At 38.6% G+C, this 25,270-nt stretch overlaps 1 protein-coding gene across 1 annotated transcript in view; it reads right to left on the reverse strand.

Annotated features, from left to right (window-relative positions):
* Gpc4 (glypican 4) overlaps positions 1-25,270 on the reverse strand; it is a 115,629-nt gene that overhangs the window by 28,624 nt on the left and 61,735 nt on the right. Inside the window, exon 2 of the mRNA XM_021187509.2 lies at positions 11,019-11,177. Within this exon, the coding sequence (XP_021043168.1) occupies positions 11,019-11,177 (159 nt within the window). The remainder of the gene's footprint in view (positions 1-11,018; positions 11,178-25,270) is intronic.

The following is a 25,270-nucleotide window of genomic DNA, read 5'->3' on the forward strand; positions in this document are numbered from 1 at the left end:
TGGAAGTGTACCCATACAAGCAGCTCTTACTCCTTGAGCTCACAACTGGCCACATCTGAAGGGTGGAATTCAGCACTCTAACGTGCTATGAACCTAAAGCAGTGTGACTGGTGGGGGAAACCATGAAAACTCCTATTGGGAAGAAAAGAAAAAGAAAAAGAAAGAAAAAGAAAAAGAGAAAGAGAAAGAGAAAGAGAAAGAGAAAGAGAAAGAAAAAGAAAAAGAAAAAGAAAAAGAAAAAGAAAAAGAAAAAGAAAAAGAAAAAGAAAAAGAAAAAGAAAAAGAAAAAGAAAAAGANAAAGAAAAAGAAAAAGAAAAAGAAAAAGAAAAAGAAAAAGAAAAAGAAAAAGAAAAAGAAAAAGAAAAAGAAAAAGAAAAAGAAAAAGAAAAAGAAAAGCCTACTTCTACAAAACAGGCGATTCTCTCTCACCTCACAAGGCTAATGCTGGTATAAAGTCATGCTCAGTATACACAGACGCCACTAATAATGCAGGGAGTGATGCGATCGTCACTCCTAGAATTTCTTTATGTCAACAACATTTTCAAACATCTTTTTAAAGACTGGTTTATGTCTTGTCTAGTGGTGTCGAACATAATCCATCTGGGGGAACATAAATGAAGCTAAGGCTGTTGGAGGTCTGCTAAGAAGACCTAAAGCCTTATAAAAACCTGGAGCTGTTTATCCAAAGGGAAATGCTTAATGGCTCTACCTTGCAATGTTGTGAAATGGCCCAGACATCCATGAGACTAGAAGCAACTTCTAGGTGAAAACTAAGGAAGGGAATCTTAGCAACTACAGAGAGAGAGATAACACTGCCTGTATGCTAGAATGTTGCCAGCACTGCACACACCAAACACTTGAGAATCAAGACTTCTTATCCCACTCATCCCATGCATTTTATATGTATACTATTATATTTACCAGGGGCCTAGTGGGCATTAGAATTGAGCTTGGGGCCTGTAAACACTTCTTGACTCTAAAATTCAATTATTCATAGTGTTAAAAGGACTTATTTAACATGGGAAAACTGGAGTGAAAAGCCAAGCCTTTCCTATAAACATATTCTATGTAAATATCCTGCTTTTTATAAAAGAACATCATGTACTTCTGGAATTTCTATTGCCAGCCACTTCCCTTGCATCAAATAAACATTCAAAATTCTTGCAAAGGGTCAAGGGAGCTCTGCTTGTGCTATTAAATAGCATTAGTTACTTCTACATAAACAATCAAGTGGGTATTGATGAATGAGCTAGAATGTATTCTAGAACGAGCCCATGACCTTGAGAGACTGGAAGCCTTTTCTATTCAATCCATTTGTTTGGTGCTATAACTGAGCCCCTTGTGTTTACATTATGAGGAAGCTGTCTTTACACATAAGGATTAATTTCTCCTTCACTAGAAATGCTGCATCTCACAGCCTTAGTGTGGTTTGCCAACACTAAGTTATCACAGCACCAAAATTCTTGAGAAGCCTTCATAAGTGCTACAACTCATCCTTTCCTGGTAGGCAAACCAAAGGAGGCACTCTATCCCATCTTTCACTGCAAGCAAGTATGTAATGAAGAGCAGCTAAGATGGCCATCTATGAATGGAGAGAAAAGGAGAAACAGAAAGCATTTTCCTGACCATGTGAACTGCTGGCTTTGTGACTATCTCCTCCTATACCTCATCTTACTGGTAGTCTGAAAGTGTGTAGCAGACACTTTCCTCTGCTGTGGCATGTCACTCCTGGAGAGCATGTGAGAGAGCATGGGGGGACTAAAAGGTCACATACCCAGCTCATGTTTAGCTGGAGATAGTAAATTAATAGGCTACCCCTAAGTTGGCAGGCCAACTGCCAGCTGTAGCCCTCATTTGGGGCTGTTATCATATCAAAGAGTGCTAGGGGATCCTGCTAAAGGGTCAATCTTTTCTTTCAAAGGTTAATTTTATTAATGACTTCTCCTAGGGAGAAAATAAGAGTATTTATTCTCTTATGGATCTTGATTTTGGTTAAAGTGGTCAGTGATTTAGTCTGGGTACTATGTACTTAGTAATTCTGCTGGTATTGTTCAGTTTACAGAACACTTGGGATACAGCACTCACATATTTCTTTGTACCCAGCAGCCACACAGAGAAAGCTTTGAGCATATATAAGTAAGTTAGAAAGCTACAGTAACCACAGCAAGCATTCTAATGTACATTTTGTGTCCATCATTCAACAGATTGTCATATGGCTTCAAAACCCATATATATACACACATATGTATATACACACATATGTATATATGTACATATATATTTATGTATATAGACACATACATTCATGATCTCATGTCCAGAAAAAGCAGGGCACCAAGTCATTTAGTGATTCTACTTTCATGTATGCATGTGTGTTTTGTGTTGACACACAAAAAAGGATGTCATGGCTACAGTGGTGATGGTGGAATGTTAATGATCAAAGATGATTTTTTTCAATGTCTCTCAAATTTCTGTTTCCTCAAAAATTTCAATGACATTCTCATATATATGAATGAGTACACTGTCACTGTCTTCAGACACACCAGAAGATGGCATCAGATCCCATTTCAGATGGTTGTGAGCCACCATGTGGTTGCTGGGAATTAAACTCAGGACCTCTGGAAGAGCAGTTTTCTTTACTGCTGAGCCATCTCTCCAGTCCCAGCATTCAATTTTTTTTTTATTTTACATAACATTTCTACAAATTCATGAAGTAAGAGGGATATTTTGATTCACAAATGCATTAGGTAATGATCAATTTGGGGGATTAATATACCTGTCACCTTAAACTTTTGTCAATTCTTTTTGGCAAGTGTATTTAAACTCTTCACTTCTATTTTGAAATATCTAATACATTCCTGGTATCTATGGTACATCTACTTGGCAACAGCACACCAGAGCTTACTCCTCTACTCAACTACAACATGTAACCCATGGCCAACCTTCTCCCAAATTCTCCTCCCTTCTACTCCTCCTCCCTCCACAAATCTACTCACAAATTCTGTGAGCTTTTAAAGACTCGTGTAGTACTTCCACGTTGTCACAAATGTTAGGATTTCCTTCTTAGGGCTGACTCATATTCTGTGTGTGTACATCAAATTGTCTTCTTCCACTAATCAATCAGTTGACAGACAAGTTGAATCTACACTCTGGCCACTGTTAACAGTATGAGCAGTGCGACTTTAAGAGATTGCTTTCATTTCTATTGGTTCTCCCTTCAGCAGTTGGAACTGCTAGACCACATGATAGATCTACTCTTACAATGCCTACAACAGTGTACTGGGGTCCCTTCCCCCTCACAGTATTTTATGATCAGAAAAGCAGTATTCCTTCCTGTCTGCAAAAGGGGTTTAAGTCGCTTTTACTCAGTTTCATCAGTGGAGGCTTCAATGCACTTTTTTTTTTTTTGCTTCTTCCCAAATTATCTACAGTGAACAGTGACAACAAAGAAAAACATCATTTTAAAAATACCAGTGAGGGTCTATTTTTTCCACTAAGAAAAGCACTTCTTTTGCAGAACAGAATGTTTCTCGCTGTAGCAATTTGAAAATTATGATAGGTATGTAGAAGGCCCCAATTACCTGTAACTCCACAACTGAAAGAAAGAAAGCTCCAGCTGCTTGCTGAGTTCCTTTGTCTTTTCTCCCATGAAAATATATATATAAAACTGAGAGACTAGGGCCTCCACATTTCTGTCATGTAACATTATATAGTTAACATTTCCTGTGTGATTAAAGGTTCGTCAGAGGCATTGTTTTTAAGGTAAACATTTAATTTTTGAAGTATTTCTTTTGTGAGATTATAGTATAATTACATCATTTGCCCCCTTTTTTCCTCCCTCCAAGCCCCCCATATACCCTCCCTTGTTATCTTTCATATTCATGGACTCTTTTCATTAATTACTGTTACATGCATTAATTTGTATATGTGGATACATATATATTCTTAAATATAACCTGCTCAGTCTGTATAATGTTACTTACACGTGTGTTTTCAGGTGTTAATCATTTGGTATTAGATAACCAATTGGTGTGCTCTTTCTTAAGGAAGACCATTTCTCCCACATGCAACATTTTGGCTAATTTCCAATAGTTTAGTATTCTAATTGATATTGTGATGTGCATCCTATTAATATATTACACTAATCTTTATGCGCTTCTTCTTTTCCTTAGAATACATAGCTAGCAGTCAATTACTAAGTCAAAGGATATGAATATATTTAAGACTTCTAACACTGCCGCTACATCAATCACCTGAAAAGTGTGCCCATGAATTACACTTGATATTTGAGTCATGTTTAATTCTAAGTTCTCATTGCTCCATTAATTCTCCCAAGAGGGAGGATGATGAAGATGGGCTGGACCAATGAACAAGAATGGCCTAAAGCATGACTAGTCTGGGAATTATCTCAATTAAGCAACTGGATTCTGTAATAGCTCAAATAAGCTCTTTCTTTACCTGGACAGGCAGACACATAAGAGACAGCTGGGATGAGTGACAGCATTTCAAATCCCCAGGCTCAGAACACAACAAATAGTGAAGTCAAAAGCTTATGCTTGTCTCCAACTAGATCAATTAAGTTCTTCCTGATGCCATGTCTTCAAAAGAAGTCGAAGCTAAGTGCAGAGCCTCAACTAGCATTGTTGTGGATTCTGCAGGAACTGCACGTGCCCTTTCAATCCAATGAGATAACTAAAACCACAACAAATGTTTCTATCTCAGAGAACAATTCAAAAGGCAGGGAAAAAAATGGCTAATAACAAATGTGCTCATTCACATCAAGTATCACACATACATTGAAAAAGTGTTAGGGGGTGGGGGACTGGAGAGATGTCATAGAAGTTAAGAGCACTGACTGCTCTTCCAGAGATCCTGAGTTCAAATCCCAACAACCACATGGTGGCTCACAACTATCCATAATGAGATCTAATGCCCTCCTCATGTGTGCAGGTGTACATTCAGATAGAGCATTCACATACATTAAATAAATAGATGAATTTTTTTTTAAGTTAAGGCCTAGATGGCTAAGCAGTTAAGAGCACTTGTATCTCTTGCAGAGGATCGGGGTCCAGTTCCCAGCACCCACATGGTGGCTCACAGCTTCCAGGAGATCTGATTACTTCTTACCTCCATGGATATCAGGCATGCACTTGATGCAAATCATTTGCATGCACACACTCATACAAACACATAAAATAAAAATTAACAAGTAAACCCTTCTAAAGGGATTAGCAAAACTACACAGGTCCATGTCACATGGCTGGAAAAGAAAATGGGAAAAAATAGCAGTGCATTCCAAAGAAATCAAAGGCAGTTAGTGTGATCTAGGACAATGCATTTTTAAATAGGCCAGATGGCTTCACGTCTTTCTTTGTACTTTGTGGCTACTCGGCTTGTGCATTGTTGCCCAATACACTGTAATGAGGTTTCAAACAGCAATGCTTGCTTTAAAGTTTTAAGGACTAAAATTTGAAGTGAAGATTAAAAACCAATCTAGGGGATGGAGAAATGGCTCAGCTATAAAGCATACACACTGCTCTTGCAGAGGATTCAAGCTCAGTTGCCAGCATTCATACCAAGTGACTCCCGACAGACTGTAAGTCTTCCTCCAGGGCATCTGAAGCCCTCATCTGGCCTCCTTGGGCACCTGCACCCCTACACATATCCTCACACAGAAACACATACATATACAAATAATTAAAAATAATAAAAATAAGTTGGTCCGTGGTGGCACACGCCTTTAATCCCTGCACTTGGGTAGCAGAGGCAGATGGATTTCTGAGTTCAAGGCCAGCCTNNTCTACANAGTGAGTTCCAGGATAGCTAGGGCTATACAGAGAAACCCTGTCTTGAAAAACCAAAATAATAATAATAATAATAATAATAATAATAATAATAATAATAATAACTTTAAAAACACAAGCTAAATCCAGCAGTGGTCACGGACTCCTTTAATCACAGGTGGATCTCTGTGACTTCAAGACCACCCTGATCTATATAGTGAGAGCCTTTCTCCAAAAACAAAAGCAAACAAAATTAACCATCAGTGTTTGTATTACTACATGTATTTCTATAATATTCAAAATATGAGTCTTAGGGTTTTTTTTTTCCCAAGCCTAAAAACAAGGTCTTTATTAATTGTGGGTAAGCAACAAACTCTTCAGTCTAATAACAAATTCATGAAGTTAAAATATAGTTAAGATCAGGGTTAGGAAAATTCTAGAAATTTCAACTTCGCTAATGACCATGAAGCTCACTTAAATATATCTGTCACTGAAGGTGAATGAACAGCTCGCTTTCACCAGGGTCATTAATTTCAGAGGCCTATGATTTCAAATGCCTTCAGCCCCTTGAGTCTCCATACTGGATTTTCTTATTGGCTTAATGAAATAATGACTGATATGAATGAACTACAGTGATTAAAACACAGCTTTAGCTAAGTCTGAAGAGTGCTTCATGTCATGCCTGTGCAAGATAAGCACAATGAGGGGGGAGGGGGGCGCTCTAGCTTACATAGCACAGGCCGAGAGATGGGATGGACCATTATGTCTTTTATGTGCATTTTAAGCTAATTTAGAAATTTTCTACTATTATTCAAGTTAACAAGCTGCAGGCTCACAGGAGAGTTTTCAAAGAAAGACCTGGGGAAAGTAGTTGAGGGTTAAGAAAAAGAGGGTACCATACAGATGGCTAATTAACATCTTATAAGACCTTTCACTAAAGCAGCTGGTCTAGTCCCATATTTAAAAGATTCACAGAATTTTTAGAATTTGAAAGGGTTTTGAGGGAGCATCTTGCTCAACCCCCTCATTTTATGGATGGGAAAACTGAGACCCAGTTAATTGCCCCAGGTCACCAATGGTCCTGCGGCAGAATTCAGGCTGACAATTCATTGTGTTCTGCCTCCCAATCAAAGCAGCTGAATTTCCTCCTAAAATGACAAATTAAGAGTTTTCCCAATAGGTGAGTATCGGGTGACATCTTTAGGTCCTTAAGATTTAATGTGCAATATATCTAGCAAATAGTTTAATTCAGGGAGTTGTTTAGCAGCAGTGTTTCTTTGTGGTTATTATATCATTTTATTATGTAATCCAGAAACGTATTTAACACAGCAGCTTTGATCACCTTAATAACCCATGTTTCTTTTAAAAACAATGAGTCTCACAAAACGCCCGACCTTTGGGGATGGGCCTTTATGTTGTAGTCCCCAAACACGGATTATGCTCCACTTCTATTTCCATTCCCCTTGCCAAGTAATTCTGCCCAATACCCACTTCACTGGCTGATTAGCATATTCATGAGACAACTGTTTCAGCTAATTAGCAGTTTTATTACCAAAAAAATTCCCACGACTGGCCAAGAGGGGGAGCAGCTACCCCTGTCACTCTAACGCTCTAGCTCTAGGACCATTTTAAGATAAAGAGTTGACAAAAAAGCCTGTAGGACAGAAAACTACAGAAGCCAGTTCTTCACGCCCAGAGGCACATAATGAAAGCATAAGCGGCCCAGTGACAGAGGCTCAGTAGTTATGAGCTGAGTCTGATTCCCCCAAACCCACAGTAGAAACAGACAACTGACTCCTGAAAGTTGATGCCTGACATCACACACACCCTGTGCAATGAACACACCATGTGAACACACACAAAAGAATACTTATTATTGTTGCTATTATTAATAGAAGTTTAATATTTTAAAATAAACCCAAGAAACTGGTTAAAAGTACTACATGGAAGTATTGCCAAATGAGGTGTTTTCTTGTATTTACCTAGCTCTGAAAACATACAGGCCCCGCTTAGAATGTACAAACCAACTTATAAACTTTGTATTTACTTGAGACACACAAAACAATAGAAAATGCAAAGTATGGAAGCAAAAAATAAAGAAAAAACACCAAACAAAAAACCAACCAGCCTCCCCCCAAATCCTTAGAGACAATGAAATGGGCAAAAGGATTCGTTCTTCACATTTGCTAAGTCCATTATTGCCAGAGCAGGTACTATAGCACTCACTTGCAATGGAGTCAGAAGGAACAAAACCTGAGTGGAGTGAGGACATTTCTAACCTTGTGCATACTCTTACATTTTGAGAACACAGAAAGTTGCCAGGGCTCAAAATCACCTCGGTGAGTCTGCATTTTAGGCTTGGACACAGTCAGATGTTCTTTGGAAGTTAATGGACCTATTGCTATGCTTTGTTTGGTTGGTTTTGCTGTTTGCCTCCCATCATTTGGCTATTTCCTCACTATATATCTCCAGGTGGGGGTTGTGAGTGACTTTGCCATCCTTTTTCGTTCCCCAGCCACCATCTTGTTTCTTTGTCCAGTTGCTGCTTCTCCATTTACAAAAACAGAAGGCTTGTCCCTTTTTTTAAATCAGAGTTTGAACAATTCCTTTGGACTTCTGAGAATTGAAATAACCCTAAAGTGCTTTACTTAACATCCTGGATCTTTTAAAAATATATCCATCAGCCAAACAACTGATGATGCATCACCCACTAAAGGATTGCTAAGTACCAGACAGCTGATGTTTTATTACAGAAAATTGTATCAGAAAACTTAAAATGTGTACAGTATTTCAGCTCTGTTCTGATCTCCAGACCAAACAGATTTCGGCCTCTTACAACAAATTATAATTGGTACTCATTAACTTCATTGTGTTTGCCACGTTTTAAATTAGAGCCAGAGGACATACGCATGAGCTTTTATAATCATTTTTGAGTATGCTTTGGAACTGATAAAGGTACCATTTTAATGTATTTATTAAATGAGAACAATTGTTTCTATATTTAAAAAAACAAGCATATGTTAACACTTACTGGTAACAGCTCTCTATACAGCTTTCTTTAAAAGAAAGCTTGCACATTGTAATCATGCTACGTAGTATACTGCTACAAAACCATGAGGAGGGAGGGGGAAACAGCTAAACTAGCAGACCTATAGGCAGTAACTGTGGGCTCTACTCCAGAGAAAGATGTTTGTACCAAGTCTATACCCAGAGTTGGGTATGTGTTATATTCTACAACTTTCTCTTTGAGAAGCCCACACCTATGCTCTTGGATGAGTCTTCCTTTCTGCTGAGCACCTTTCTCTTTCCCTCAACCCTCAAGCTGAAGCCTATATGAAATGCTTTATATTAATAACCCTCAGATGTCCTCCCTCTAAAAATGAAAATGGAAACGAGGTAACTTAGAGAATATGGGCTTGTGGCTTGGAAACAAGTTGAATTCCACTGCATCATGCTGTCAACAAGAGCCAGATTTCAGTTTCTTTTCTAATTTGGGTATGAAAGTCCCATGTGGTTATTTTTAAAGCACTCACCTCTCAAATATGCCAGAGTCAAGAGATGTTCACTATTTCTGGGCATGGTAGTGAACACCTATTCCTCATTTTCCCATAGCCCAGTGGCTTTCAACAGACCAATGGACCTAGTGCTAGGTATAGCACTGGGGAAGCTAAAGCAAAATCGCAAATCACAGGTCTCCCTCTCAAAAATAAAAAAAATTAGATGGACTCAGAACAGACAGGAATGAGAGTATGAATGAATCATTGTTTTCAATAATAAAAGTAACAGTGACCTAGACACAGGTGGGATCTAGCATTGTACCTGCCAATAATGCCTATCTTCTCAATTATTAGTACCAAGTATTTAACAGAAAGAGCTACACATGTCAGGGTCAGGTTAATCAAGAGGATATAAAGATACATATATTTATTCTCATCCAGATAAAGGAGACAGAACTAAGACCACAAAGACTGGATGTGCAGGTCCAGTAGTTGAAGCCATGTGTAGAATGTGCGATGTCCTGGATTCCTTTCCCAGCCTCAACATGTAAAAACAAGTCCAAGCACATACTGAACACAGTGTACTTGAGACAATGAATAGTATCAGTTGCACACACTATAATATCCAGGCAGTATTTAAGTTCAACTATATTACAAATTAAATGTGTCATAGTTCTCACCTGGACAACTTGCTAATACTTACTAAACTGGTTACAAAAAAATAAAAGTTTCAAATAAAAACTCTCAAAATAAATGCCTGAAATATAACCTGTTCTACAGCTGGGGAGTGTCTTATCAGCTATATCAAATCTAATTTAGTCTAACTTCTCACCATGGTAACAGCCCTTTGCAGGGAAACTCAAAGACATTTCACATCTAGAAAATTTGCTGTGTACTACTTCACCACGCAGAATGTCAAGAAAAGCCTGCTTCAAAGGTACTATGTAATTAGAATGGCCTTTAAAACAGGCACAAAGCAAATTGCTCTGATTAAAATCAAGTTTGCTTCACAACGATCATGAGTGAGTAACATCACAGAAAGGAATCCTGGGGTGTTTGAGACCACATAGTATAGTTTTGCATCTGTTATCTGTAGTGTGGACTCAGGTAGGGCTTGAAGTGCCTTTCATCTGCTGACTTCCTCTCTATTAAATGAAGTATACATGTGAGAGAGTTTAAAGTTCTGCTGTCGTTTTCCAGGGAAAGACTACGCCAGACCTCAGCTAATAATGATGCTGGAGAGGGAACCAGGCTTAGGGAAGACCACAGTCTCATAGCCATTTCCAGGTTACAGGCTGCACAGATGCTCAAGAGCTGAGCATCTTGGTTAGTTAGATTCTAAGAATTCTAGTTGACAATCCATTTTGAAATTTAAAATCAAGTCCAGCATCTGTAGAATCTCTCTCTTGGGTGAGAGACAGTTTTGAGATGTCTGCTTTTTATTAGGAAGTCTTTACTTGCATCAACAACACTATGGAGCATTCACCCAAAAAAAGAAAAGGAAAAGCATTTAAATTAACCCCATCTATTTTTAACTCCCTTTGTCCATATTTCCATAATGCCTAGAATACAGATGCCCATGTAAAACTGCTTAGCTAACTTGCCCCTAGAAGTCTACTTCAACCACAGCACCACATCTTGTAAGAAAACTGAAGTTCTCAGGGAACAGAAGATAACTGAGAACTGATCATACAAAAAAAAACCTGTCAGCTCTTCCAAGTAACTTTGATCACATACCATCAAACTTCTTGTAACGGGATGCAAAGATGGCTTGCAAATGATTGCACTGTTCGCTGACCACGCTTTTGAAATCATCTTTACTTTGCAGGCTGTACTTCTCTTCCATCTCTTGAGAACAGCATGTATAATCCTGGGGACAGATCTTCAAATGATCACCTGGAAGGGAAAAAGACAATCTATATCACCAATATCCATCAGGTTCAAGAGGGAAGAGCTTGATTTCCAATGCATATTCTGCTTCAGTTAAGCCACTTGAAGCTCAAGCATTGCATAAGGTTACATGGCACAAGGGAAAGATCTCATGGGTTGATGTTTTGTTTTATTTTTTTTAACTAAAACTTTATTGTTAAAATAAGCTTACAGGGCTGGTGAGATGGCTCAGTGGGTAAGAGCACCTGACTGCTCTTCTGAAGGTCCTGAGTTCAAATCCCAGCAACCACATGGTGGCTCACAACCATCTGTAAGGAGATCTGACACCTTCTTCTGAAGTGTCTGAAGACAGCTACAGTGTACTTTATTATAATAAATAAATAAATAAATAAATAAATCTTTAAAAAATAAGCTTATATATAAATAAACTACACACAAAATTAACCAAACCTAACCTCTATACAACCTAATAAACTTATATATTTAGAATTGGCATTAAAATGGAAGTTGTGATGCATTATATTAAAATTTTCACTTGCAGTATCAAATATAATTACTATACCCATCAACTAAATTAAAATAAAATAACTAATAAAGTCACCTCCCCCCAAAAATCCAGAAGAGCTTTGTAATCCGGAAGATGCCTTAACCACCGGAAAGTTGGTATGAGGCAAGAAGGACAGCATCATTTGGTAGCAACACAAACCTCTTTCATGAATTGCTTAGGATTTTGTGTGATACACCATGTATGGAAGTCATACAAACAAGATATGTTTTTAAGGATGGGAGTTTATAGTTCAAGAAGAATAGAAGAATTTATAATATTTGTGATAACAATCATAAATTAAGTAAATATTTAAGTCTCCATTGTAGTATAAGAAAGTAACATAAATTTATACACATTAGCTCTACTGAGAGAAAGCAAAGAGAGTTTTAAAATTCAAATTTGAAATGAAAGTAGCTTAAGTTTAAGGGGTTGTCAGCACAGAGGCAAACTATTCATACTGGAAAATCGGAATCTATGCAAATTCTTGAAGAAGTGATCACAGGCCATTCTCTATGTCCAAGATTTCTTTGTATTGCCACTTTCTAGGCAGGCTATCAGACTCTAACCACCTAATGTGTGTGCTGTCACATATTCCTCAGATTCTCAAAGACCAATGGTTTCCAATAAATGTGGTCTTTATGTAGTGATATAACCCAGAGTTAAGAAAAGGGTCAGATGGCTCATTCCCTAGCAGCCTGGCCTATAAAGTATCAATGTTCTTAGAACTACACTCTGTCCATAATCTAGAGGTAAGGGTTTGGACGGGTTCTCCTATGGCTTCTCCTCTTTGTTCTCCTTAGCCACCAAATGAAAACTATGCTTTGAAGAAACCAAAGCTTCATCCCTCACAATGACCAAACAGGTATAGTGGAGCTCAAATTTAAGCTACATCAGGTATTATGACTTGAGTCATTTCAATATTTACAGATTTATTCAAACTGTAAACACCTTCACCAAGACTTATTGCAATGTTCTGTTATTGTTGTCTACTTTACATAAAACAAAGAAGGATCTGAAAAGAATCAAGATCTCAGGAATGTGGTTCTGAGCCTGAAGTGTCCCAACTACTAGAGGGGGTGAGGATAACAGGGGGAGACTTCATCTCAAAATGAAATCTCAGGAATGTGTCCCCTGAAGACATGGGAACTTCACAATGGCGTGTTGAAGAAGCCAAGGGCCACAGAATGACAAATGTATCTTTCTATTGGCTTGGCTTTGTGTACTTTGATGAAACAAGTCCTTTCCTAACACAGACACAAAGGGAATGTTGAGGTTGGGCAGGGGATCTGAATATAAAATAGTGTTGGCATATCAGCTGATTAACACTAGACTATTAATGCATAGATACAAATAATTATATACTTAGGATAGATACATACACACATACATAGACTGAGATAGATACAGAAATGAAGAGATAGAGAAATAGAGATATTCCTGGTCATTATTTGCAATTAAAAGTTATGGAGATTGTTGCTACTTTTTAAAAAGTGTACAACATTAAAGGACAATCTTCAAATCTCCATCTAGAAACTATTGTTTCTTTAGTGATTTCTAAAAGCCTTGGATAATAGATAATTCTACTAAGAGTGGAAAAACGATTTAAAGATTGTGAAGCAGAATTTAGAGCTGAGGTTATAGAATATCTCAGATCTCATTAGTAAAAGAAAAGCAATGGCTATGGTTGCGAAGGTTCAGATTCATGGAAACCCCTTCCTTAAAACCAAAACAAACCCCCCTCATTACAGGTTGTTGGTATCAGAACACTTAATTAACAAAGATAGCCTGCTGTCTGCTGCTCTTAAGCTTGAAGGTTCCTCTATTAGTCTAAACACATAAAACAGTATAAAGGCCCACAAGTATGTAGTGCTATACTTTTATCATTCCAGTACTCAAGGCAGAGGCAGACAGGTCTCTGTTCAAAGCCAGCCTGGTCTAGCTAACTCTCAAGCCCTTACAATATCCCACTGGGCATGTATAAAATTTTCAAGGCAAAAATAAATTATCAGGAGTCTGGAAAAATAGCCATATCAATCCAATCTACTTTTCAAGACAGGGTATTCGCGTGGCTCTGGATGACCTGGAAGTCATCATGCTAGCCTCAAATTGATCTGCCTCCAAAATGTTGGGATTGAAGACAACTTCGTGTCCAGTTGTCTATCCAATCTTAGCAGTTGCACACAAGTAAAATGGATAATGTATTGAATTACTGAGTGCTATGAAACTTACCAAAGCAAAAGACCCCTTTCTTCAGCAATTGGCATGTGTGTGGGAGTCTCTCTGTCTCTGTCTCTGTCTCTGTCTCTCTCTCTCTCTCACACACACACACACACACAAAAGCACATGCACACGCACACGCGCATCTTGAAGGCAGAGCACAGTGAGAAATTGGGAAGGAACCTTCTTCTCCGATGAAAACAATTGGGAAATTCAAATCTGCCTCCAGGACTCTTTTTACACTGAGGACACAACACACCCTTCCAGCTTTACCAGTAACCTTGCTGAATGTTTACAGAAAGAAGTATAAAAGCCCACACACTCCACCCTCCTGACATCCACCAAGACCTTCAACAGGACCTTTCGAGGGCCTGCTTATACTTGAACAGTGGAGAGCACATTAGTTTGGGCAATGCCTAATAAAGTCAACTACTCATGTACCTTCATGTTCAATCTTTCCAGGAAGACTCAGCTAACTAGTAAGAAAGGCTTGTGCCTTGTGTAAAGGAGTGCAACAAGGTAGACTCATGGATGTGTTCATTGCCAATGTCATCTTCCTCTGAGAAATCTCATTCTTACAATACTAATTCTTTGGACAATATAGCCTTCTGTACAACACTCTGTCTCCATTTATAAACAGCACTCCTTGAAATTTTAAGCTAAAAAAATTTTAAGTTAACATTTTGGCCAAAAGCTCTAAGAAATGTATAATCTAAAACATAGTTGTAAATTAAACCCCAAGACCATACTGAGGCGTCTGAGGATTAAGGGACAGAACAGTTAATGCTGCTGAGAACAAGGAGGGAAAGGGCCACAGTCTTGCGCATTTGAATTATAGATGTGTTCCAATAGGAATCTTGGAGAACTCACTGGAGCAACAAGGCTCATTTAAAAAGAAGTTTTAACTTTATTTATTTAGTGTCTTGGGCTGTGTGTGTGTGTGTGTGTGTGTCTTGGTATTATCTTTATTCACTGAGCCATCTTTCAGATGCTTATGTGTCTTATAAAACTGAGTACTTTTAAATTTTTTCAATGTGTCTAAGTGGTTTGTCTGCATATGGGCCTGTGTAGCATGTATGTGCCAGGTGCCTGCAGAAGGTCCCTCCAAAAGCACTAGATACCCTAGAACTGGGGTTACAGCTATTTGTGAGCCTCTGTGTGGGTATTGGGAATTGAACCATGGGTCCTCTAGAACAGCATCATCCTTGGTGCCATAATGAGCTAGAGAGCAGCTTGGACTGTGTGAGACCCATTTTAACTCCCCTTTCCCAATGTAGCAACAAAATAGATATCTGCATTTCCTTTATGAATAACTCTCTTCATAACTCTGAAGCAATCAGTTTCTTTGAGAATGGCAAAATGCAAACTCATTGCCTGACACAAGTCTGTCCTTCTCATGCTCCCCACTGTATTCTTTTCCCTTATCAGTCATTGTATGATCTCCTCAACTTGAGTATCTCATGGTCAGGGATGTGGCTCACTGGTAGAATGTTTACCTAGCATGGCTCTGGGATCAATCCCCTATACAAAAGAGATGAAAATGTAAAACAAATCAAAACAAAACAAAAAAGAAAAAACTGACTAATTATACCTTAATCAGCAAAATGCCTTATCTGGAAGGCAGAGCACATATGAATGGTTTTCGCTCACATGTTTGCTGTGGTCAGTGAGATATGCCTGTTCTTCCTGAAGACCTCCTTTTATACATTTCTCATTTTTAAAAGATGTTATAACTCCTTTAGGCTACAAGAGCACAGCCACAAATGAGCTGATTTGGGAAAGAGACCTGTCAGTGGGAGATAGCACTAGATGCAAGCAATGTATATTAGAGTCTCATGCAATTCTCATTACATCTTGCATAAGGAATCATCACTGGGGCTGGAGAGGTGGCTGAGTGGTTCAGAGCACTGACTGTTCTTGCAGAGGGCCAAGGTTCAGTTCCCAGCACTCACGTGGTGGCTCACACCTACCTCTAACTCCAGTTCCAAGATATCTGACACCTTCTTCTGACCTCTGTGGGTACTAGGCATGTGGCACACATTCATATGTGCAGGCAAAAACATACATATAAATGGAAATAAATGTAATTTAAAAAAAAAAAAAGAATCATTACTGGATACATATTCCCAAAACTACAGTCGGCATTGTTCATTACCACTACCACCACCAAAAACAAAAAAACAATAACAAAAAAGATAGACAGGCTTCTGAATTCAAGTAGTTTCCAGACAAATAGGAGCTAGGATCTCCAACTGTCATTCGTCCCATATGCTACCATTTCCCCAATTCCATCTCCTCCTCCCACAATCCTGCATACACATCCATATGTACATACATTGCTTTAACACGTTCACCCTGCCTTCACTCTGCCTATTGTTCTTTTTACCACACCCCACTTATTTAGCTGCATGTATTACAGAAAAGCTGATTTTTTTTTCCTTTGTAGTACTTGTTCAGAGTTTCTTGTTCTTCGTTTAAAAAGCAGGTGAGCTGAATACTTTCTTGATTTTCTAAGGAAGCAACTAAATGAAGTTACTCTTTGTACCTGGCCCTTGATTCCTTTTTTTTCCTATTGTGGCCCAGCCCTGTCCTAGGAGGCTTGAATTGAGATTCAATGAACCATGCTTTTAAAGCTTAACTCTACAGCATTAAAAAATAAATAAATAAATCACTCGAAAGAGCCAAACTTTTTTAATCATACCAGCTCTATGTAATTTCTCTTTGGTCTTAATATAAATGCCTTAGTTTTCAAAGCCAAAGACAATCATAAGAAATTACTATGAAATCTTGCTGAGTGTTTATTGGTTTTTTTTTTAAGGCCGTTGAAATCAATGTTTTGAAAAGAAAGCATTGAATATTAGCAATTTCTTCAGTCTTGTAACAGAGTAACAGCAACTTGAAGTGAACAGTCTGTAGAAGAAACGTTCTTTCTCTTACTTATCTGTTTTCTACTCCTCTTACGAAAGACTGGCATTGATGCACAAGTGCGTGCATAGAATGTTCAGTTATTCTCAGATGCTCCCAAATCAGCTTCCCATGGAACATGCTGTAAATAGTAGTTGAGTTCTTTACTTAGTTCTTTGTACACTGGTATTTTGACTGCATGTATGTCAGATCCCCTGGAACAGAAGTTGCAGACAGCTGGGAGCTGTTATGTGGGTGCTGGGAATTGAACCAGGGTCCTCTGAAAGAGTAGGGGACATTCGGAATAGCATTGGAAATGTAAATGAAGAAAATATCTAATAAAATTATTTAAAGAAAGAAAGAAAGAAAGAGCAGTCAGTGCTCTTAACCAATGAGCCACAGAATTTGGGTTCTTAAACGGAGAAGAAACCGTTGGCTCACACCATGTGATTGGGAAAGCACACATTCTCTATTCATAGGCAAAGTGCCTGTTCAAACACACTTGGAAAAGAAGGTACAAACTGAATGTTAAGGGTAAGAAATGCATTGAGAACAAATGGGATAGATTTTAAGTGTAAATGTTAAGAGGCAGTGAGTTTGCACCAGTTTCTCAAAGAAACACTGTTTCCCATGAGATATAAAGTTCTTTAGAAAGGTGTGTGTGTGTGTGTGTGTGTGTGTGTGTGTGTGTGTGTGTGTGTGTTATTGCTGATCTGGGTGTTAAAAGGGGTCTTATACAGCCAAAGCTGGCCTCTAACTGTATCACCAAGGATTACCTTGAACTACTGATCCTAGTGTTTCTGTCTCTCAAGTACTAAGATTACAGGTGTATACCAACAAAATCCAATCAGCCAACAATCTAGATATAGTCACATTTCTGACAACTTGTACTAGGTGACAAAAGAGTTATTTTGACACAAGATAGAAATGTGGAGGAAAAACCATACCCAATAGTTGAGTAATGCATATATATGACCACGAAGATAGCAATCAAGTACAATCATTTAAAAGGCACCAGAAGCGCCGGGCATGGTGGCACATGCCTTTAATCCCAGCACTCGGGAGGCAGAGGCAGAGGCAGGCAGATTTCTGAGTTCGAGGCCAGCCTGGTCTACAAAGTGAGTTCCAGGACAGCTAGGGCTACACAGAGAAACCCTGTCTCGAAAAAAAAAAAAAAAAAAGGTGTGGGGGGGGGCACCAGAAGCAAAGTCAAGATACGGAATTGGTTATATGGATAAGACAATATGGTGTACACACACTATGATGTTTCTCTTCAGCCACAAAGAACAAAATTATGTGATTTGCAGAGAAATGAACAAACATGAAGATCATTATGTTAAGGGAACTACGCCAGAGACAGTTCCTTACATAATCTAGATGTTTTAAGGATATCTAGGTTTTACAATGAGGACTATTAGGAACAAAGGGATTAATGAGAAGGGGATAGATCCAAGCAAAGCACAGGGCTGGATGTAAGAAGACATCATGATGAAACTCATAGGTTTTTTTTTTTAAAAAATAGGGTTTTAAGCTTTTTATTTTTTAAGCAATAAAGCAAAGTCTTGGACTGGATGTGTACCCAGTATAGAACACCCATGAACTATGAACCCCATCTATGGCAGCAAAAAAAAAAAAAAAAAGAGGGAGGGAGGGAGGGAGAAATAAAACAGAAACACCAAAACCTTGAGTGCTAAGGAAACATGATACAACATAATATAATGTCCAAGGTGAAACGGACACTGGGAAAAATTTAAGAAAAGTCACAAATTATTGTGTTGTTATTCAAAGCAGCACTACCAGTAATAACCTAATTATTATCAACAGAGGAAGGGGTCAACAAAATACAGTCTATCTGTATAAAAGAAAATTATCCAAACATAAGAACAAGTAAAATTCAGATATATGTTAAAACCTGACTGAGGCTCACACACTGCCAAGTAAAAGGGGCCTCTTAAAAAGTCCACACAAAATTCCATTTGTAAGAAATGTTTAACAGCAGCAAATCTAGACATAGAAAATATATTAGCAGTTATTTAAGAAGGGATCTGGGGGTGAGGAGAAAGGGGGATCTATGATTAAAGAGTGTGTAGTTTCTTTCTAGAGTGATTACAGTTGATCTTGGTGAAAGAGGCACAATAGCCAGCATATTACAAGCCACTACAAATGTGTGAAGGAAGTGTGGGTCTGAGTCAAGAGCAATGCATCAGTACTAACTCATGAGTTGGGACAAATGTACTACACTGAGGACAGGTATTAATAAGAAGACACATGGGAAAAGGATATCTAAAAATCACTCTATTATCTGCTAAAATGAAAAGTTAAATTTGAGAAGAGTAAACTTTGGCTTTAAAATAAACCATCAATGATAAATACATGTGGCAGGCAGAGGGCCAGGGCCATGATTATGACTTTCAACATGCTTTTTAAAAAGACCAATACTGGTGTAATTCTAATATTAGAAAGCTACATTAAGCTATTATTTGCTGGGGCAATTTTCCTAATCTCTCAATTGCTACCTTACCCGTTTTCTAATTTTTATTTGTTGTGAACATAAAACAATTCCTTGCTGTTGGTCTAAAGCATACCAAAATAGTTTCAGTTCACTTTCTAGATGGGCTAAGTAGCTACAAAGCAAGCTAAAATACAGGTTGTTATACAAGTTTAGCCTTTCCAGGCCACCTAAGAAACCCCAGGGGAACACACAATGGTCGGCTTCATGGAAACAAAGAAAGCAAATCCCAGAGGTTTTTAATAATCCCAGGAGGTGGAGGAACGGATACATTAATCCATCCGCCCTGCTTCCAAAAAGGAGGGAAATTACTGCATATAACGTGCTATGCACATTGAAAGCCTGAAGTCATTTGACCTAAACTTCAATAATAAAGCACAGAAATTACAGTCATTATGCAGATGTATGATTTGAGATCACCTACCAATCAGTAGGAGAAACGCAGCTAGTTAGCATTTTTCAAAAACCTTGCCAAAATACAGCTCTGGAAGTTTTATGACTGCCGATTATTCTTAAGTCTACTAATCCTGCAAGTTAAGAGAAGGAGGAAAATGAGAAACACACATTTCTGCAATCAGCTTTATTATATTTCACTAAGAATCGCTTTTGTGTGTTGTGTCAGAGAGAGAGAAAGAGAGAGAGAGAGAGAGAGAGAGAGAGAGAGAGAGAGAGAGAGAGAGAAATAGTGCTGTTAGTTTAAAAGTCCACCCTTCATTTTGTTGAGTTCCTAACAGTTTTAAATGTTACTCCACATTGAGACCAAACAGGCTGCTTATTACTTGTTAAATGACAAGTTCATTATGAACTTAAAATACTAAGGGTCTTAGATCCCCATTTGAACTGCAAACTGACCTATGCCAAACCAGAGTGAATGGACTACAATACATAATGATTGAGCTATGCTGGGCTATTTTGTTGGCATTGTATTGTGTGAGCATCTAGATCACCCTCGTTGTGTGTGTGTGCAGGTGAGCATGTGCGTGCACATTCACACCTGTGCTCTAGGAGTGTATGTGTGCAATGTTTACTGTTTACTGGAATTCTTTTGTGCCCACTTCATATCTCAACTCAGAAACTCTGGAACCACAGATATTTATCACTGCACCCAGCCCTATCTGAATACCTGCATGTCAAATGGTTTGCCCTCATCCATTTTGCACACTTACAACCCCTACCTCTAGGACTCAATGCTAGGGACAGCAGTCAACACTCACAACAACAATATGAAAGAGCAATACTAGAATTTCACCAAACCTCTCCAAGACTCCAACAGATATGCCCTCAACAGTGTTACTAAAAGTATCAAAGGAAACATGTTGGGGCCCTGAGGGGTAACTAGAGGCAGTAAAGAAAGACTTTTCCTGACACTGATTCTCTGAGGCAAGGACACATGCTTTGTTGAATCTCATTCAAATCCTAATTGATTTGTAATACTACTCTGGACTCATTGAACAGAAAGTCTGATGACATCCAATTCCAAATTCATCTATGGATTTCAGAACCTTACAGTGATCTGAAAGAGCCCCATGTGATCTTGAAATCCTTGAAAGGATGTTGTTACAAATGCCTATGAAATTAAGCTTCTCACAACTTTCTCTGAGTCTGTTTCTCTTCTAAACTTTTTCGCCTTTATCCTCCATCCCAATCTCCAAGGTTTCCTTCTGTAGAGGATGAGTCAAAGACAGTGCAGAAAACAGACACTCCCAAGGTTGCTCGCATCTGTTCTAGCCTCAACAACAAACACCAAGTGGCCTAAAGAGGAAACACCCCTGGCTACGACTTTTTTCTTTGTTGCTCAATAGTGTATCTCAACTGTCATCTCCAAGCCACAAGTCACGGTTGCAGAAACACCAGAGACACGGGCCTTATCAATCATACCAGACTAAAGCCTTGGTAGGTCCATTTCTGAAAGGTGACAGATAGAGGGCTAAGCTCAACGTGTCAAGGAAGTTCCTCAAGTCAAAGAAGTCTGGCCATTAGTAACATAACCTTTCTCGGCACCCAGCAGATCTCTTGTGCAATCACATATGACCCCAGGGAAAGCAAAAAGAAGAGATAGCCACATGCAAACATGGCAGATATCCCTTTGCTCCACACAGAAGGCTGACTGCCACACAACCACTCTGAGAATGACAGAGTACACGGTCCGGGTTACTACAAGTCGTCCAAAGCAATAGCTTTCACGCTGTGCCACACCTTAAGTTACTCCATTTTGTAAAGGCACAGCCTTGACCTCAGTTGCTACACTGTACTTGGCATATTGGCCAAGGGAGTATGGCTGTACATCTTATTGAGTTAAGAACCACCAATTGTCAGTGTACCATGAAACATTAATTTACTAAAGCAGTAAATAAACCTATGAATATTATCTAATCTTAGCAGAAACACTGGAGATGCAGGCTTATCAATCATACCAGATGGATGAAATACTAGTCCCCTGACCTTGGACTATACAAGCAACAATACCCCAAGAATGAGATGTGAACTAAGCACACTGGCCCATTCATTACCTGATGATTTGTCATGAAACTCCCCTAGGAAAACTGGAACAGAAACACATCCATTTCTATCCTCAGAATGCACGTAACTCAAGTACAGTTTCTCTCTCCATGACATATAGCCTACTTAGGAACCTAAAAGCCATGTGTGGTGATACACACCTATAAACAATACCATTGCACAGAAAACAGATAATCAAGAGTTTAGGCCAGTTTCATAGAGTTATGATAACAGAGTTAGAAGCTAGATTGGGCTCCAAGGGACCTTGTCTCAAACAATAACTAAATCAGAACAAAGCAAATGGACATTTGAAACTGCCTGACCCTCAGTTCTGCATCTGCTAGCTCTGTACACTCCAGAGACCTTACTTTGCATGTGTATCATCTCTCTGTCTCTGCCTCCTGCCACTTTCATCTTCTCTGTAACATATATGTTGATGTGTATTTATATGTAATTGTGTGATGTGCAATGTGATCTGATTAAAATTGTCTATATCCATGAGTAGCAAATAAAATTTGAAAATTAGAAAATTTAAGATATTAAAGGCAATTAAATTGATGTTGTTTATATATTTATTATTCAATTAATATTGATATTGTAGAAAGACACAAATCTGTCCATTTTCTGTTTGTAATACTATATGTTTGCTTACTATACCCTCTCTACCACTCCAGAAATGGCCATTGTTTTTTTCTAAGACCTGTAATGTTCAAATAAAAGGATATCTTAAGACAAATGTAAGGATGTCTTATCCAATTCATCTACAAAGAGGAAATAGCAGCTACCTACCATTTTTCTGTTTCCAAAGTCCCATGGAAACAAAAATACAGCTACACATGGTGCATGTCTTTAATCCCAGCAATTGAGAAGCAGAGACATAGGCCCTCAGTTGAGTTTAAGGGGAACTTAGTCTACATAGTAAGTGGCAGGCCAGCTAGGGCTTCATCATGAGATCCTATCTTGAGAAAATGAAAAGTAATATCTGAAGGCAGACCTTTGATTGTTAAATTAATGTGTTTACTTACATGAAAAACTGATTTCACATTGGCTAGAGATATAGTTTAGTGGTAGGTCACTTTCCTAGTATATGTACACACACAAGACCCTGGATTCCACATCCTCCTCCTCCATCATCACCATCATCATCAATAGGTTTTTAAGAAAACAGAAATTATAGGGAACAAAGACAAACACTCATTTGCTCTACATTCAAGTCCCTACAGATCTGCTTAATTTCTGGCAACCTTCAGATACACATATAACCAGGCTGGGGCTCCTCAGTTGCTATACAACCATAGAGACAGTGCAAATATACAGAGAGTGTCCTTGTTCTCTTTACTATATGACTGTCAGGTAACCAAAAATGAAGGACTGTGTGTTTCCATTCCTATTTGGTCAGAGATGAAGGGAGAGGGGCTGACAGAATGCTGCAGAATGGTGGTGTCTGCCAGAGGATCTAATGGAGACAAGGGTACTTGAGAAATCAAGCCAAAAGACAAGCTTGAGACCCACTGCTCACAAACTCAGACTATCAGGCAATTTTCTATGGCTCAGAACAACAGAGTGAGTGCATGCTGGTAGTATTCCTCTAAGCTACCAACTTGGGTGCCATAAATTTTGGGGGTCATGTGTCAACTATTAATTCATAAAGCAATTATTGTTCTCATCATTTGAACACAAAGACATTCCAATTACCTACCACTTCCAGAATGTGGCTGGCCCTTTGTCAATTTAGGATGAGCTATGATTGTGGAAAGTAGGTAGTTCAGGACTGCAGTCACTAAGAGACAGAAATAAGTGAGAAAGAAATGGCTGGGGTGTGCCAAGAGAGAGAGAAGGAAAAGGGAAATACACAGCCTAGTACTACCAGTAACGGGAAAGTCATCTCCAACTGATGCAAATGGTGACCTGGCACCAAAGCCTTGGGTTCCATGATAACTTCCACCAAGCACAGGGATCTGTTTTTCTCCCTGGTTTCCATTACACAGAGCCTGCAGATGGCACACAGCATTACTACTGCAATTATTGAACATAATTATCATGAAGAGTCTTTGATGTGATAGCAAAAATTATTAAAATGACCCTTCCTAGAGAAGAAGGGTAATAAATACAACCTCATTCGGAAAATTCAAGGACCACCTTTTGTAGCAGACCCTTCTGTCAGAAAAGCATAAGTCATTTAATACACTTGTTTTTTTTTTTCCTCTCCTTGAATATCTTTTATCCTATGTGGAAATGAATAATGGTATGTCATTCAAGATATATTTTAAGAATATACTTAAAAGTACTTCAAAGAAAATAAGAAATGAAGTGACCTCCTCTGTGTAGTTCCTCTGATCCCATGGTAACCAAGAAGGAACAATTTTTAGAATCTGCCTTCACGGATGAGAATAAATAACAACTGAACTAAACCCTGGCCTCATATTAAAGCTAATACTTGCCAATGCCACACTTATCTGCTAGAACGTGCCAACACTGCAGTATAGTGTTAAAAGAAATACTAACTAGAAGTATAAATGTCCCATGTCACATTTTGAATCAATCTGACCTTGTGTTTTAATACTAAGCCAAAATAGCACAATTCTAAATTGTATGCAGTATTACAGAAGTATCTGCATTTACCACATCCAATTTGCTCAATTTCAATGTAGGGTAGTAAAACCATTTTAAAAGCTGAGACAAAACTATACATGTCCAGCATTATGAGCCTTGGGTTTTATAAACTGAATGCACAAAACAGAGTGGGCTCAACTAGGTTATATGAAAAACATGTTTATGCTTTTGGTTCTACTTTTTAATATATGACAATGAACATAGCCCAATATAAATACCAGTTAGCTGCTATGGTCTAGATATGGTATGAGGTCTCATAGGGCTCATATGTTGGAGACTTGCTTGCAATTGTGGCACAGTTGGGGTGAACCTGTAAAAAGCCTAGTAGGAAGTCACTTGGGTAGACTCTCTGGAGAGAATGTGGAAGCCCAGCATCTCTGGCTTCCTATGAGAAGCAAGTTCTTCATCCTATACAAGCTCCTCCCCCTTCTGTGACACCATCTTCAAGAAGTCTTTGGAAGAGCAAAGCTGACACCAGCACCATTACCGTTGAATCTCTACAACTATGAGCTAATGAAACACCCATCCTTTATAAAGCTAGCCTTCCTCAGAGTATATAGCAATGAGACGGACTTTACCAACTACTCTACCAGGTTAATAGTACATCAATATAAACAGATAAACTTAGAAATAAACCATTATAACTCTGGGACTAGAAAAACAGAGGCAGGGGGCTGGTGAGATGGCTCAGTGGGTAAGAGCACCCGACTACTCTTCCAAAGGTCCAGAGTTCAAATCCCAGCAACCACATGGTGGCTCATAACCATCCGTAACAAGATTTGACGCCCTCTTCTGGAGTGTCTGAAGACA

The sequence above is a fragment of the Mus pahari genome, chromosome X (assembly GCF_900095145.1).
Source record: "Mus pahari chromosome X, PAHARI_EIJ_v1.1, whole genome shotgun sequence".
Lineage (NCBI taxonomy): Eukaryota > Metazoa > Chordata > Mammalia > Rodentia > Muridae > Mus > Mus pahari.